The sequence below is a fragment of the Mustela nivalis genome (assembly GCF_964662115.1).
Source record: "Mustela nivalis genome assembly, chromosome: 14".
Lineage (NCBI taxonomy): Eukaryota > Metazoa > Chordata > Mammalia > Carnivora > Mustelidae > Mustela > Mustela nivalis.
In genome coordinates, this window is record NC_139033.1 from 46,647,163 (window position 1) to 46,660,160 (window position 12,998).

Here is a 12,998-nt window from a genome sequence, read left to right on the forward strand (position 1 = left end):
TCGGTCACAGGAGGTGAACATTTAGTAAAGCCTGCCAGGACAGTTCTCAAAAGGAAATTCATAAGGAAGGCAGGGTTCTTTAAGCGAAGTTCATATAGCTCTTGGAATCTGCCTGAGGTAGGGTAGCAATCACCCAAAACTGCTTCTAAAATCAGGCACAATGTAGGTAGCCCCCAAAGATTAAGAACTCTGAAGTAAGTGTGGTCCCTTTGACACAGGTCCTTTACTTTTCATTTATGCTTGCCATAAACCAGGTATTAGTCTTCTAAATAAGACTTAATAAAATGGCTTCTAATCATTAGCCCTGGATGCCAAATGTCTTGGTGAGGAAACCGGGAGTTTTGATCCAGTGCTGAGGCTTCAGGCTTGCCTGACCTGAAAGCCCTTCAGGCTATCTTTCTACCTCTGGGGTGATTTCCCCCCTTACCTTGCTTGCTTAAAGGAGAACCTACTTTTAGCCAGGCTTAAGCAGTGGGGAGGCTCAATCTTTGAACATTTAGATCAGCCCAGAAAGTTTGATGTGTGGTTCTGCCTCTCGTAAACCCCCCTTCCTTTGACTTATTGGTAAAGTAGCCATCTAAGTGAGTCAGAAGCTGGAAGAGAACCCTGTGCTGGCCTCCTCCTTGTGAGAGCCTCAGGGTCCTGTCCGTCTTCCTACACCGGCTGCCCTGGAGGTAAGGGAGGTGGTTTTCCATGTTACTGAGCAGAGCCAAGCCATGCACCTCCCAGACCCCACCCTGCAGCTTGTGTGCCAGACTCCTCTAGCCTCGCCTTGCTGCAAATGGCTGCTTAAAATACTGGTGATCTTAGCTAAATGGACTGTGTTCCTTGCAGAAACAAAGCAAATAAAGGAAACATCATTAAATTTTTTAAAAAGTTTTTCTTGGAAAATGGAGGGGTTTTTTTTCTCTTTTTTTAGCCAGGCTTTGTTTTATTCCTTGTTAATGGGAACAAGGTGTACACATGCTTTTGAGTTCTGTTTGTGATTTCTTGAAGCAGGAGGGCGTCATTGAGCCTAAAGCTGGCAGGTTCTTCCATTGCAAAAGTTTAAGATGGCTTTTAATGTTTTCTCTGAAAGAGAGACAGTGTGTTTTTTGGAATGGTATTTAAATTTTCCAACCACTGAGGCTCACTGTGACTGGATTGCCAAGATGGAAAAGTTCCAATTTCAGATCCTAGATCTGTGTTAAAATAACCTCCTCTGGGGGGCGCCTGGGTGGCTCAGTGGGTTAAGCCGCTGCCTTCAGCTCAGGTCATGATCTCAGGGTCCTGGGATCGAGTCCCGCATTGGGCTCTCTGCTCAGCTCAGCGGGGAGCCTGCTTCCTCCTCTCTCTCTCTCTCTGCCTGCCTCTCTGCCTACTTGTGATCTCTCTCTGTCAAATAAATAAATAAAATCTTTAAAAATGAAATAAAATAAAATAAAATACCTCCTCTGGTTATTTTTTTCTCTATGGTATATTTATATAGACATTAATAAAAGAGTTCATAGAGCTCTTTCCTCACAGCCTTGTTGTAGCAATTTCTGCATCATATTGTAAGGATTTGTGACCTTCCTCCCCTTCTGGCCCATGCTTGCGGTGGTGGTTGGAAACATTTTTGGTATTACGTGCTTGTTACTTTTATGTAGTAGTGACAGTGTTTTTAGAGATGTAAGAAACTTCATTTGTCTGCATGTCTTTTTGTATTTTATATAATTCTGTCGTTTTCTTTCAGGCTCTTCAATGTGTATATTTTGTGGCTGGAAGATGAGAATTTTCAAAAAGGAGATACCTATATCCCTTCTCTACCAAAGCATTACGATATTCACAGGCTAGCCAAAGTGATGCAGAATCAGCAGGTAATACTACGGCAGTGTCTCTTTGAGTATACCTGTGATCGAATAGGTCACAGTCTAACGTTAAAACCACTTACTGATATGGAAGTGGGGCCACAGGCATGTTTAAAAGGTGTAGCTGGGGTATAAACCCTGAGGAGGGCAGACAGGTGAATGGTGGTCAGATTTCCAAGGGCCATATATCTGCCTTTTTAAAGAATTTGGATATAGTTCTGAAGTGTTTGTTTGAAGAGGCCCTGAAATGGCACGAGTGATTAGATAAATGGATGAATTTAAAGTACGTTGAAGAAGAATCAGTAGGATCAAGAGGATTTTCAGATAAAATACACAGGTGGGATTGGTCGATACATGAGGACACCCAGATTTCTAGCTTGGGCAGCTAGAGATGCTGTTAACAGAGATCCAGAATACTGGAAGAGGAGGTGCTAGAGGGAGTTCAAGGAGAATGCTCTGTCCAGGATTTGGTAGGGAGGGGTTATGTAGATCTAGAATTCAGAAATGGGGCAGTGTAGAGAATGTGGCTGTGATGGTAGTAGAGCATTTAGATTGAGAAGAGGACTGAACGAAGCCAGAGAACCCTGAGAAGTAACGACATTTAGGGCATAGAGAAATAAGGCTGAGAATACGGGACCAGAGAAACAGGAAAAATAAATGGGCAGTCATGGTGCCCTGAAATTCTTTGAGTCAGTTCCGTCTTTATCTCTTCTTTATCCTTCACATGCCAAAGCCTTAACCTAAGAATTAGTGTGTAGTTCTGGTCAGTGGTTTTAAAAGTTAATCATAGCTCCTTGGCTCTCTGGAATTTATCTTGGTTCCCCTTTATCGAGAGAATTTATAGTTTTCTTTCTTTCTTTCTTTTTTTTTTTTTTGTAAGTCTTTGCTATTTGATTTTTTAGCTCCACTTTTTGATCTGTAGTTCACAGGTAGAGTTGTTCTGTGTTATTGTGGTTTCTGAGACATCTCTGCTTGCCCGCTGCTAATTCTTAGTATTCTTAGTCATTATCCCCTGTTGGCAGTTATTTAGCATAGAGGCAGACAAGGTGACATTAGTGACCCCACTTGAAAAAGGTGCGTATACACAGTAGGGGGAATGGTACAGTACTACAGTACCCCCCAACGGTTGTTTGGGGCTTCTTGGATTCAGGCTTGTGATCAGTATGACTTGGGAGTTTCTCCTCGGAGTCTGGAATGCCTTGTGTCATGGTGTGGACATGGTTTAGGACTTCATGGCAGTGTGCTCATTGAGAAACCAGAGACATTTGTAGGGTTAGAGGAATCCTCTAAACAGTTAAAATCAGAAAAAAAAGTTGTTTACAAAATGATAGTCCGTGTCTGATCACCCGTTACTACTATTTGCTATAGTTTTTGATGATCACGGAGAGCTGGCATTTCTTCTAATTAAAGACTGTCTCCCTTTCTGATATGTACTGATCACTAGAGTGAAATGGACATAGTGCGAGATACACAAGACAGTTCATTAGAGTGTGGGAAAAGAATACTGAAACTTCCATTTTCTCTCATTTTACCTGTTACTTATTTTACTTTTTGTCATAAGAAAAACTTGACCATACAGTAAAATGGAACAGTGCAGCACACATGCCCTTGTCCTCTCTCTGCCTGCTGTGGACCAGGTGTCAGATTTTATCTATAGCCTGTCCACCCCCTTTACCCATGTTATCTCGGAACTAATCCTAGAAAGCATTTGATACATAAAAATTTCAAAGAGGAGGGTTTAAAAGGTATTATAACCCAATAATATTTATGTCTGGAAAATAGTAACAGCAGTTTCTTAATAACAAATACCTAAGTAGTGTTCCAGTTTCCGGTTGCCTCATATAGGTCATAAAAGTTTTATTTTCATTTTTACAGTTTGAGTCAGGATCCTCATTTTGTGGTTGGTTGATAGCTCTTAAAGATTTGTTTAATCTACTCGTCCTCCCCTTATTCCTCCAACACCCCCCCCCCCCAGTTTGTTTGTGGAAGAAACTGGATAGTTTGTTCATAGAGTTTCCCCACAGTCTGGACTTCACAGATTTTATCTTTGCTAGTGTGGTTTAATATGTTTCTCTGTCCTCTGTCTATCCTGTAAAGTGGTATTAGGACCAAGGGCTTGATCTAATCCAGATTCAACAATTTTCAATATATTTGTTATTTATCTCTTTAAAATTTCTGGTTTTTACCAGTGTTTTATAATTTACTAACTCAGTTCTATGTGTATGTAATTTATAAATGTACAGTTGGTAGGGCTATTAAAATAATTTTTTTTCTGATCTTGGTGTATAATCAAACACCTAATCTCTCTCTCTCTATGTATATATTATATATATATATATAGACACACACACACATATAGTTTTTAAAGATTTATATATTTGAGAGAGGGAACATGTATGTATGGGAGTGGAGGGAGGGTCAGAGGGAGAGAATCCTCAAGCAGACTCCCTGCTGAGCACGGACCCTGATGGGAGGTGGGATCTCATGACCCATGAGATCATCACCAGAGCTGAAACCAAGAGTTGGGCGCTTAACTGAATGAGCCATCCAGGCGCCCCTGTTAGTGTCCATTTTAAATGTGATTTATGCTAATACCGGAGAACTTGGTAAGGACTGCCCTGTGCTAAACCTTACTGGTCTACTTTTTAGTTAAATATGTAGTTTTATATGTCAATATGTGATTCATCTGTGGAAGTTAATGTCCTGTGGTTCAATTCTAGGATCTGTGGATGGAATATTTGAACATGGAGCGCATACATTATGAGTTCCAGGAAACCGTTGGTCTGTGGATGCAGGCCACACTGGAGTCCCATTCTCCACCCTGCAGCTTGTCAGTGCAGCTGGACGTCACTGATCCTTTGTTGGGTGAGCTGAATGAGCATCAGCCCCCTCGAGTGAATGAATGAATGAATGAGGGAATGAATGATTGAATCTGAGCATTGTGGGTTAAGGTTTACACAGTGTATCCCTCCAGTGAGAATTCTTTTTAGGAGTTCATTGTTAACTTGTCTACAACTTAGGGTTAGGTTCAGCTATGAGTGAAAGAAAACTCCAGAACAGTAATGGCTCAAATAGGATACTTAATTTTTCTGTAAAAGAAGTTAGAGATAGGGAGTTCAGGCAGTAGCTCTAGTCCTGGCCTAAAATGTTGCTTGAGAGAAACCTGAAGAAGCTAGGGGTCTTTTCCAGTGATGAATATCCAACTTTGTTACGTTCTGTGCAAAGAGAAGTTGTTCTAGTGGAAAAACCCCGGCTCTACAGGATGATCCCTCACTTGACCTGTTTGGAATGTTAAATTCCATCTGTTTGGGGTGCAAACAATACAGATCTTTTTGTGCCAAGTAAAATTCTGGCTATTAAATTGTCTTCAATTTTCTTAAGAATAGAAAATGGAATGCTACATCTGGAATGAAGTTGGAAATTCATAGTAATCCCTTAAGTATTTGTTGACCTGACTTACTGACTTGAGATTTCCTTGACCTCTTGTATCCCCTGTTATCTTACTTTTGAAAAGAGTCAGATCTGTGGCAGCATTTTTCTTCGTGTTTCTCAGTCCCCACCTGTTGTATGGTATGTGTTCAGTGCAGTTCAGACAGAGGGTGGGAAGGTAGGAATTTATTGGATACCTGTGTGTGGTCAGCTCTTTATTAGGGATAGAAATAGAAACATTGAAATTGGATTCATCAGCATGGGACCACATGCAGTCGAGTACAAAGTTGGATGGACAGATTTGCCTTTCTTACACAGCACCTGATTTCTTATTTGTACTCTATTTATTGAGTGAATGAGTAAGTAGACGAATGAATGCATGACAGTATACTCATGTAATAGAAGTTCTGTGGGAGTTTATGCCCATGACTTTGTTCATTTTAACTCTGCTAGTCTTACCCCTCCCATTCAAACTTCGGCCCAGTTTAAGATTTTTTCACTCTGCTATATTCCTTAACATCCATTTTTTTTTTTCCTTCTCTTCCCATGAGACCTATCTGGGTGATTACATTAAACTCTTAATGGGACTACCTGCCCTTTCCCCAGTCCATTGTCTGGTGATAGCTACCATCTTTCTCCAGCTTGCTGAGAGCTGTTCACTAAATCTCCTTTGTATGAGTATCAAGTCTAGGCACTTTAGCATGTCACACAAGGCTGTCTAGGATAATAATTTAAGATCATGAGCTTTAGCTCTTTAACTCTCATTAAGGCTTTTCCGGTAGAATTCTGTTTAATCATATCACGTGCTTGTGAGGTCCTAGCTCCTGGTAGAATAGTAATAGCTGTGTGGGGGCTCCCTCAAAATTTGTAACGGAAGATAATGATTTTATTCAGGCCTCTGATGGTTTATATAACTATTCTGTAGATCTTTAGCATTCTTCTCGAATAGGCCAAGGCTTTGCACCCACTTATTATGTTACTACCTCGTAGTAGCCATTACTCAGTAAGTAGGACTTACTTTTCTTTCAGCTAAAGAAAGGGTTCTAAGTAACTTGCGGAAGCATGAGGCTCCCCAGCCTCCCCTTGATCTGCACCCAATGAGGCCTCCTGTGCCAGTCATTTCCTCAGCCGCGCTCCTGAGTCAGAAGGATGCCACCCAGCTGGTGCGCACGGACCTGAATCTGTTGCAGCAGCAGGCCAGGTAAGACTGTGAGACCCCCAGGGCTGTGCCTCTGTGCTTACTGCTGTGACAGCTTGGATGACGGAGTGCCTAGAAGAACTTCCTCATCAGCCACCTCTCTGTGAGGATAATTTGACCAGACTGGCCCCATCAGTTACCTCAGTAGCCAAGGTGTGACAAGTCTTCTTCTTCTTTTTTTTTTTTCCAAAGCACATGAAGGGTTTTTTTTTTTTTTAAAGATTTTATTTATTTATTTATTTGACAGAAATCACAAGTAGAGAGGCAGGCAGAGAGAGAGAGAGGGAAGCAGGCTCCCTGCTGAGCAGAGAGCCCAATGCGGGACTCGATCCCAGGACCCTGAGATCATGACCTGAGCCGAAGGCAGCGGCTTAACCCACTGAGCCACCTAGGCGCCCCATGACAAGTCTTCTTAATTTGACATTGAAATGTTGTGGTGCTTACATGGGTGGTAAATTTTACATTTCCTATGGTGGCATTTCTGAGTGTCAGCAGTGCCAGCCAAGTGTTTCTTAAGCTTCTCCTGAGGAGACTTTCTGATACTGGGAAGATGGTGTTGAAAGGGTATCCAGTGACACTGGCTTTCTGTTGTCACTGCTGTGCTCCCTAAGTCTTCATGTTCTTTAGCAAATTGCCACAGGCATTTGATCAGAGTGTGGGCAAGTCATTTAGTGCTCTGAGTTAAAGTAGATACAGAACGACCAATTCTTGAAGGTTTTGATTCTAGCTTGCTGTCTTGAGAGGAGTGTGTGGAGTGAGTCTGTTTTATAGAGTGAGGGAGTCTTATCTTTGCAAACACCACGGGAATCTGTCTCTTATTGGCTTTGTTTCCTTGGCTGTTTTTGGTCCTGGCATTTATTGTGTCTGTGTGTGCATCCCTGGCCCCACCAGTGCATGTGTGCACACACACACCACACACATAAACACACACACATGTGCCTGCACAGTAATGGAACAGTATGGACACCCATGTACACCCATGTAAAAAGTTAGCTTCCTCCATCTGACAGTTCAGTTTGAGTTGCTAATACCCAAGAAATCACTGGTGCTTACAAGTAAGGTTCCCCTATAAAAATGTTTTAAGTGGGGGCGCCTGGGTGGCTCAGTCATTAATCGTCTGCTTTCAGCTCAGGTCATGACCCAGGGTCCTGGGCTCGAGCCCCGCATCGGATTCCCTGCTTGGCAGGAAGCCTGCTTCTCCCTTTTCCACTGCCCCTGCTTGTGTTCTCTCTCTCTCGCTGTGTCTCTGTCTGTCAAATGAATAAATAAAGGCTCTTTTTTTTTTTTAAGGACTGCTTTAATCAGGATGAGAGTCTCATTTGCTCTTGTGTCTTTAAGGGTCTGTGTAAAAAACATCGTTAATGTAATACAGATGCTAATTGAAGGTTTGTTCCTGGCTAAAAAGTCGTCCCACTTGCCCTTCATCTCTTAACTTTCTTATTAAGGAAAAGAGAGGGTTTACACACACCTTTGGTCTTTTTTTCCTGTAGAATGCTAGGTCTTGCTTTCTAGTGTAGGCCAGGGGTAACCAGAAGCCTTTATCACTTACCACGAAGCCTTTCCTAAGCCTTTCTTCTACCTCCTGATGATGTTTTCCAGAACTGCAGCTCTTCGAGAATCTCAGCAGGTTGCCCTGGATAGTGAGCTGTTGGACACAATGCCGAAACAGTACATTAATAGAGAAGAACAGACTACCCTGCATTTGGAGTGTAGAGGCAGTGGTGGTAAGAAGTGCCAAGGAGCAGCCGTTGTCACAGTTCAGGTGAGATTGCTGAAGCTTCTTCATGATTCACAGAAGTTTTCATTTGAGTCCCTAATATAGTATGTTGTTGAGAGAGACAGCAGGAAGTTCACAGCACATGATTCATGTTCCAAAACATTTAATAGTTTTGGAGGGAGTGATTAGCTCCCACAAGGAGCTAACCGTGTATGTCTGTAAGTGCTGATGTGTCCTGCAAGGCAGAAATTCATAGAAAAGCAGAACTACTGAGAAGATCTTTGTGAGAGAGGGGCTCACGCTGACCCCTAGAAGACTGCGATGCTGACGATTTGGGGTCACTGGGAAGGAATGTGGGAATGGAGTCCTCTGGACTCCTTTAGGGGGAGCTGGCTAGGTCAGTCTACTTTAAGTGGTTTCTGCCTGCAGTGGTGGGAATTCACATTGGAAAGGCTGAGATTTGCATTGAAAAAGAGGATCACTTGGGGGCTCCTGCTATGTGCTCTGGCCAGTGGGGAGCCACTGAAGACCAATGAAGAGGGCCTTGTGGAAAGCAGGTCAGGGGTGGAGCTTGCCAGCAGGCAGAGGAAGATGCGCAGCTTTAAGATGAGGGTTCGACCACCTCTTAGAGTCAGCTTCTTGAGTTGGAAAAACCAACTCAAGTTTGGTCTTTGGGTATTACTGTTATCTTCAGGAAATAAAGGCACAGAGTAGTTAAGTCACACACCCGAAATGACAACAGCCGCCGAGTGGCAGAAGCAGGAAGGCTGGGGCAGTGTGGGTGCAGAGCACGAGCTCCTGACCCACTGCACCCGGGTCCTTCTCCAAGGGACTGCAGGGTCGCCAGAGCTGGGAAAGGAATGCTTGGAGATAGGCTGCCTATTGCCTGACTACATTTGCACAAATGTAGCTCTTCTTTTGTTAACTTTTAGAAATTAGGGACAATTTATTTTACTATCTCTTGATTATCTTTCAGGAATTTCTTTTTGTGCTAATCCACATTTGAGCAGTTCTAATGTATTCCTCATCAGTGTCCTTGGGAGCCTGTTTTCTCTAAAATGTCTTTTCTGAAGTCACTTTTATACTTGTATTTTTCATTACCTTCAAAATTTGTTTCTGATAAAATAACAGCTTCGTAGCATCTAAAGTTCAGAGATCTGATCTGAGATGAGAGACTTCTAAACACCGAGTAATGTCTTTGGCCAGCTGGTTTATAAAGTTAATTTTTTTTCAGTGTAATTTTTCCCAGTTACTAATACTTTAGTAAGACTAGGTAGGAGCATTTAAGAAGATCATTTGCCGAAGTGATAGAGCTGGAAGACAAGTCTGTCAATTTCGGATGGAGTTTGAGTTGGTGTGAGAAAAGCTGAAATGTATACAGTTCTAATTAAAAAGGGTGTCTTCCAATCTGTGTTTTCACAAATATGGTATTTCGCCATATTTTGGAATTATATCTCTTGGCCAGGCAGTTAATTCTATGCAGAGAGGGGAAATCTCCTAGGATGCATTTTTGTAAGTGACTGGGTGAAGTGAGTACAAAAATGTTTCCTCAGCTCTGTGAAGAGTTGTGAATATTTGTTGCTCCGGCCAAAGAACAGATCCCTTTGCCTGACCTGTTAACTCTTAGGGTCTTGCGGTGGAAAATACCACCAGGCCAGCTGGGGAGCTCTAACTCCCAGCCTGCCAGTGACTTGGCGCTTTTCCTTTTCAGAAATAGTCGTGATTTATCTGAGTCCTTGAATTGAAATTTCATTACAAATTTTTGCTTTGTTGATTCCGAAATAGAAATGTGTACCTTTGCTAAAATTCCTTCAGAGTGATTTTGATTAGAGGGAAATTGGAAAGTAGATGCTTTATGAGAAGAAGAATTAAATGAATGTGGCTTAGATTTTATTTTATAGACAACTTTTTTCAAAAGAAAAATTTGTAGATGCTAATATTGTGTGAAGAAAGGAAGGGGAAAAAAAGGGACAGGGAGGGGAGAAAAGGAAATTTTATAGAAGTCTAAAGAATTTGAAAAAATAGATGTGTTTTGTGGTCATAATCTCATTAGAAATACCCAAGTTTTCTTAAAGCATGCCTGATTTTCTGCTGGCCTTACTAGTTTGCCCAGTGCAATGCCTTTCGGTTCCATTTGGGAAGACCTAGAAACTTGGGAATCCCCATGGATGGCTCCTAGAAGTATCAGTATTGACACAGTACAGTATCTGCTTCAGCCATTATTTTGCTGGTAATGCAGATCTGCTTGGGTGGCTCAGTCGTTAAGTGTCTGCCTTCGCTGAGGTCATGATCCCAGAGTCCTGGGATTGAGCCCCACACCCGGCTCCCTGCTCTGTGGAAAAGGCTTTCCACAGAGCAGGGAGCCGGGTGTGGGGCTTCTCCCTCTCTAACTCCCCCTGCTTGTGTTCCCTGTCTCGCTGTGTCCCTCTCTGTCAAATAAATAATCTTAAAAATCTTAAAAAATCTTAAAAAATTAAAAAATAAACTTAAGGGCGCCTGGGTGGCTGGTTGGTTGAGCAACTGCCTTCGGCTCAGGTCATGATCCCGGACTTCCAGGATCGAGTCCCACATCTGGCTCCCAGCTCCTTGGAGAATCTGCTTCTCCCTCTGACCTTCTCCTCTCTCATGCTCTCTCTCACTCATTCTCCCTCAAATAAATAAATAAAATCTTTTTTAAAAAAAATAAATAAACTTTAAAATCTTAAAAAAAATGTGAGGATAGTGAGCAGCTTTTGTAGTCTTATTTAAGTAAGATTTCTTTAGAAAATTATATGGCAGTTTCTATATTTCTAGGATAGCCTAGGTTGGTTGATACTTCCTGGAATTGAAGATAATAAATTTGTTTGGCTACTCATTGATAGCTATGAGCAAGGTAGAAGAAAGTTGCAACTCTAGCTGTCATGAAGTTAGGGCATTACTGAATCACTGCAAGTCAGTCAGATTTGCTCTGAGTTTTGGTCAGAGATTGTGCTGGAGTCTAAAGCTGTCTCTTGCACAAATGCATGATTTTTGGTTATGGATGTTGGGGTAGGGAAGGTGAGTTCTGACTGCTTCAGACTCATCACAGAACTGCCCGTGGGAGAGCACTTGCTGTACAGAAGGTAGGTTGTTATTGTTATACGTAGAATTGTAGCTCCTCTGTATCTGTACCTCCTGTATTCATGGCTATATCCAGTAGTTTTGATCCTGTTGAACATTATTCTGGGATCTGGCGATGCTGAACGTCAGGAAATGTCTTCTGGTCACTCCAGATCACTAGCCACTTTGCAGTTTCTCTCCAGCATTTCCTCTTTATCAGCTTAACCCTTAGTTTGCTGGTTGCACATGACGCTTCCCCTGATCCTCTTTGTCATTGTGACATTAGCTGCTTTTGCCTCCTGTTTGTATTGGGAGTTCCTAATCTAGGATGGGTGTGTGAATGGTCTCTAGTGGGTCAGTGAAGCCCCTGAAAGTATATGGAAATTTTTTTTCTGGAGAGTTCATAAATTCAGTAGATCCCCAGTAATCCATGACCACCAAAGGGTGAAGCCAAATATTGATGACTCCCATTCTGCTTTTCTAGTCAGAATTCTCTGAGTTCCAGACATAGATTTCCACTTGCCTATATAACATTCTGTGAATGTCCATGGATACCTTCAACTCAATAGGTCCCAAACTAATCCCACTTTTACCCTTCAAACCCTGCTTTTCCTGTAACAGGAAATGGGGACCTAGGCTTCAGTATCATCGCCCCACCCTCATACTTCCCATCTAGCTACTTTCCAAGTCCTACTGGTTCTGCTTCTGAAATGATTTTACATTTGTTTCTTTCTCTTTGTTCCTGTTGTCCCTAGGTAGTCCCACATAGCTTCTCCCCTGAATCATTACGTAAGGCTTCCTGTCTATAGACTCTCACCCTGTCCAGTCTGTTTTCCATTCTGCCACTGTTCATCCTTTTAAACACAATCTTATCACATTTGCAGGCTACCATCCAGCATTGGCTCTCCAGTATCTAAGAGGAATAGGACTCTTAGGACACCCCCCCCCCCGCCCGTAATCTGTTCTTCATCAGTTTCTAGTTCCTGATCCCTAAACATTTTCTAGCCACTCAGGCTTTTTCCATTCTCTAAACATGACATGCATGTTCCTACCTTCTCTCTTAGGCATGTGCTGTTACTTGTTGTCCCACACCCATTTGTGAGCTCCTTCCCTTCATCCTTCTATTCTTGGATCAGTCGGTACCTCTTGAGGCCTAGCCCCTCCTTGAGGCCTAGCCCCTCTAGGCAGATTGAGGAATTCTGTCCTCTCATAGCAGCTCTTGCATAAATGCTGTTGTCACCTGTTGTCTTTCCTCCCTGTCTGTGAACTCCTCAGGAGTAGAGTTCCTGTCCTTAGTCATCTGTGTTCCTGTACCATCTAGCATGGCTCCTGGCACATAATAGGTGCCCTTTCGTGGCCCTGTATTTGTCTGTTGAAAACTCGCAGCAGATCTTTCATTAGGTTGAGTTACAAGTTGTTTGCATTATGATTACCTCTGTCACTGTGACTAGATTCTGAGTTCTGTGAGGGCCAGGACCTTGTCTTACTTGTGTTTCTGTTGTCAGCAGCTCACACAGACATGCCGTGGAACTGCGGTGTTTGAAGGAACAAACAGCTACAGATTTATACACTTCACAAGTGAGCTCCCTGATTTTAACTACCCTCGAGAATTTTGTAGATATTATTTGGCTGGTAGTTGGAACTTGTTTGTACTAGAAATTAGCAGTCACTCTTTGATTGTGTTTACCTTAGGCCAATTTATTGCTCAGTTGGCCAACTTAATGCTTTCCATAAAAAAATCTCAACT

At 42.4% G+C, this 12,998-nt stretch overlaps 1 protein-coding gene across 7 annotated transcripts in view; it reads left to right on the top strand.

Moving 5' to 3' along the window:
• Positions 1-12,998, top strand: part of EPG5 (ectopic P-granules 5 autophagy tethering factor) — a 103,129-nt gene that overhangs the window by 51,897 nt on the left and 38,234 nt on the right. For all 7 annotated transcript variants that reach the window (XM_082699313.1, XM_082699310.1, XM_082699311.1 and 4 more), the window contains 4 exons: positions 1,715-1,838; positions 4,550-4,694; positions 6,288-6,459; positions 8,056-8,218. In XM_082699313.1, the coding sequence (XP_082555439.1) occupies positions 1,715-1,838; positions 4,550-4,694; positions 6,288-6,459; positions 8,056-8,218 (604 nt within the window). The remainder of the gene's footprint in view (positions 1-1,714; positions 1,839-4,549; positions 4,695-6,287; positions 6,460-8,055; positions 8,219-12,998) is intronic.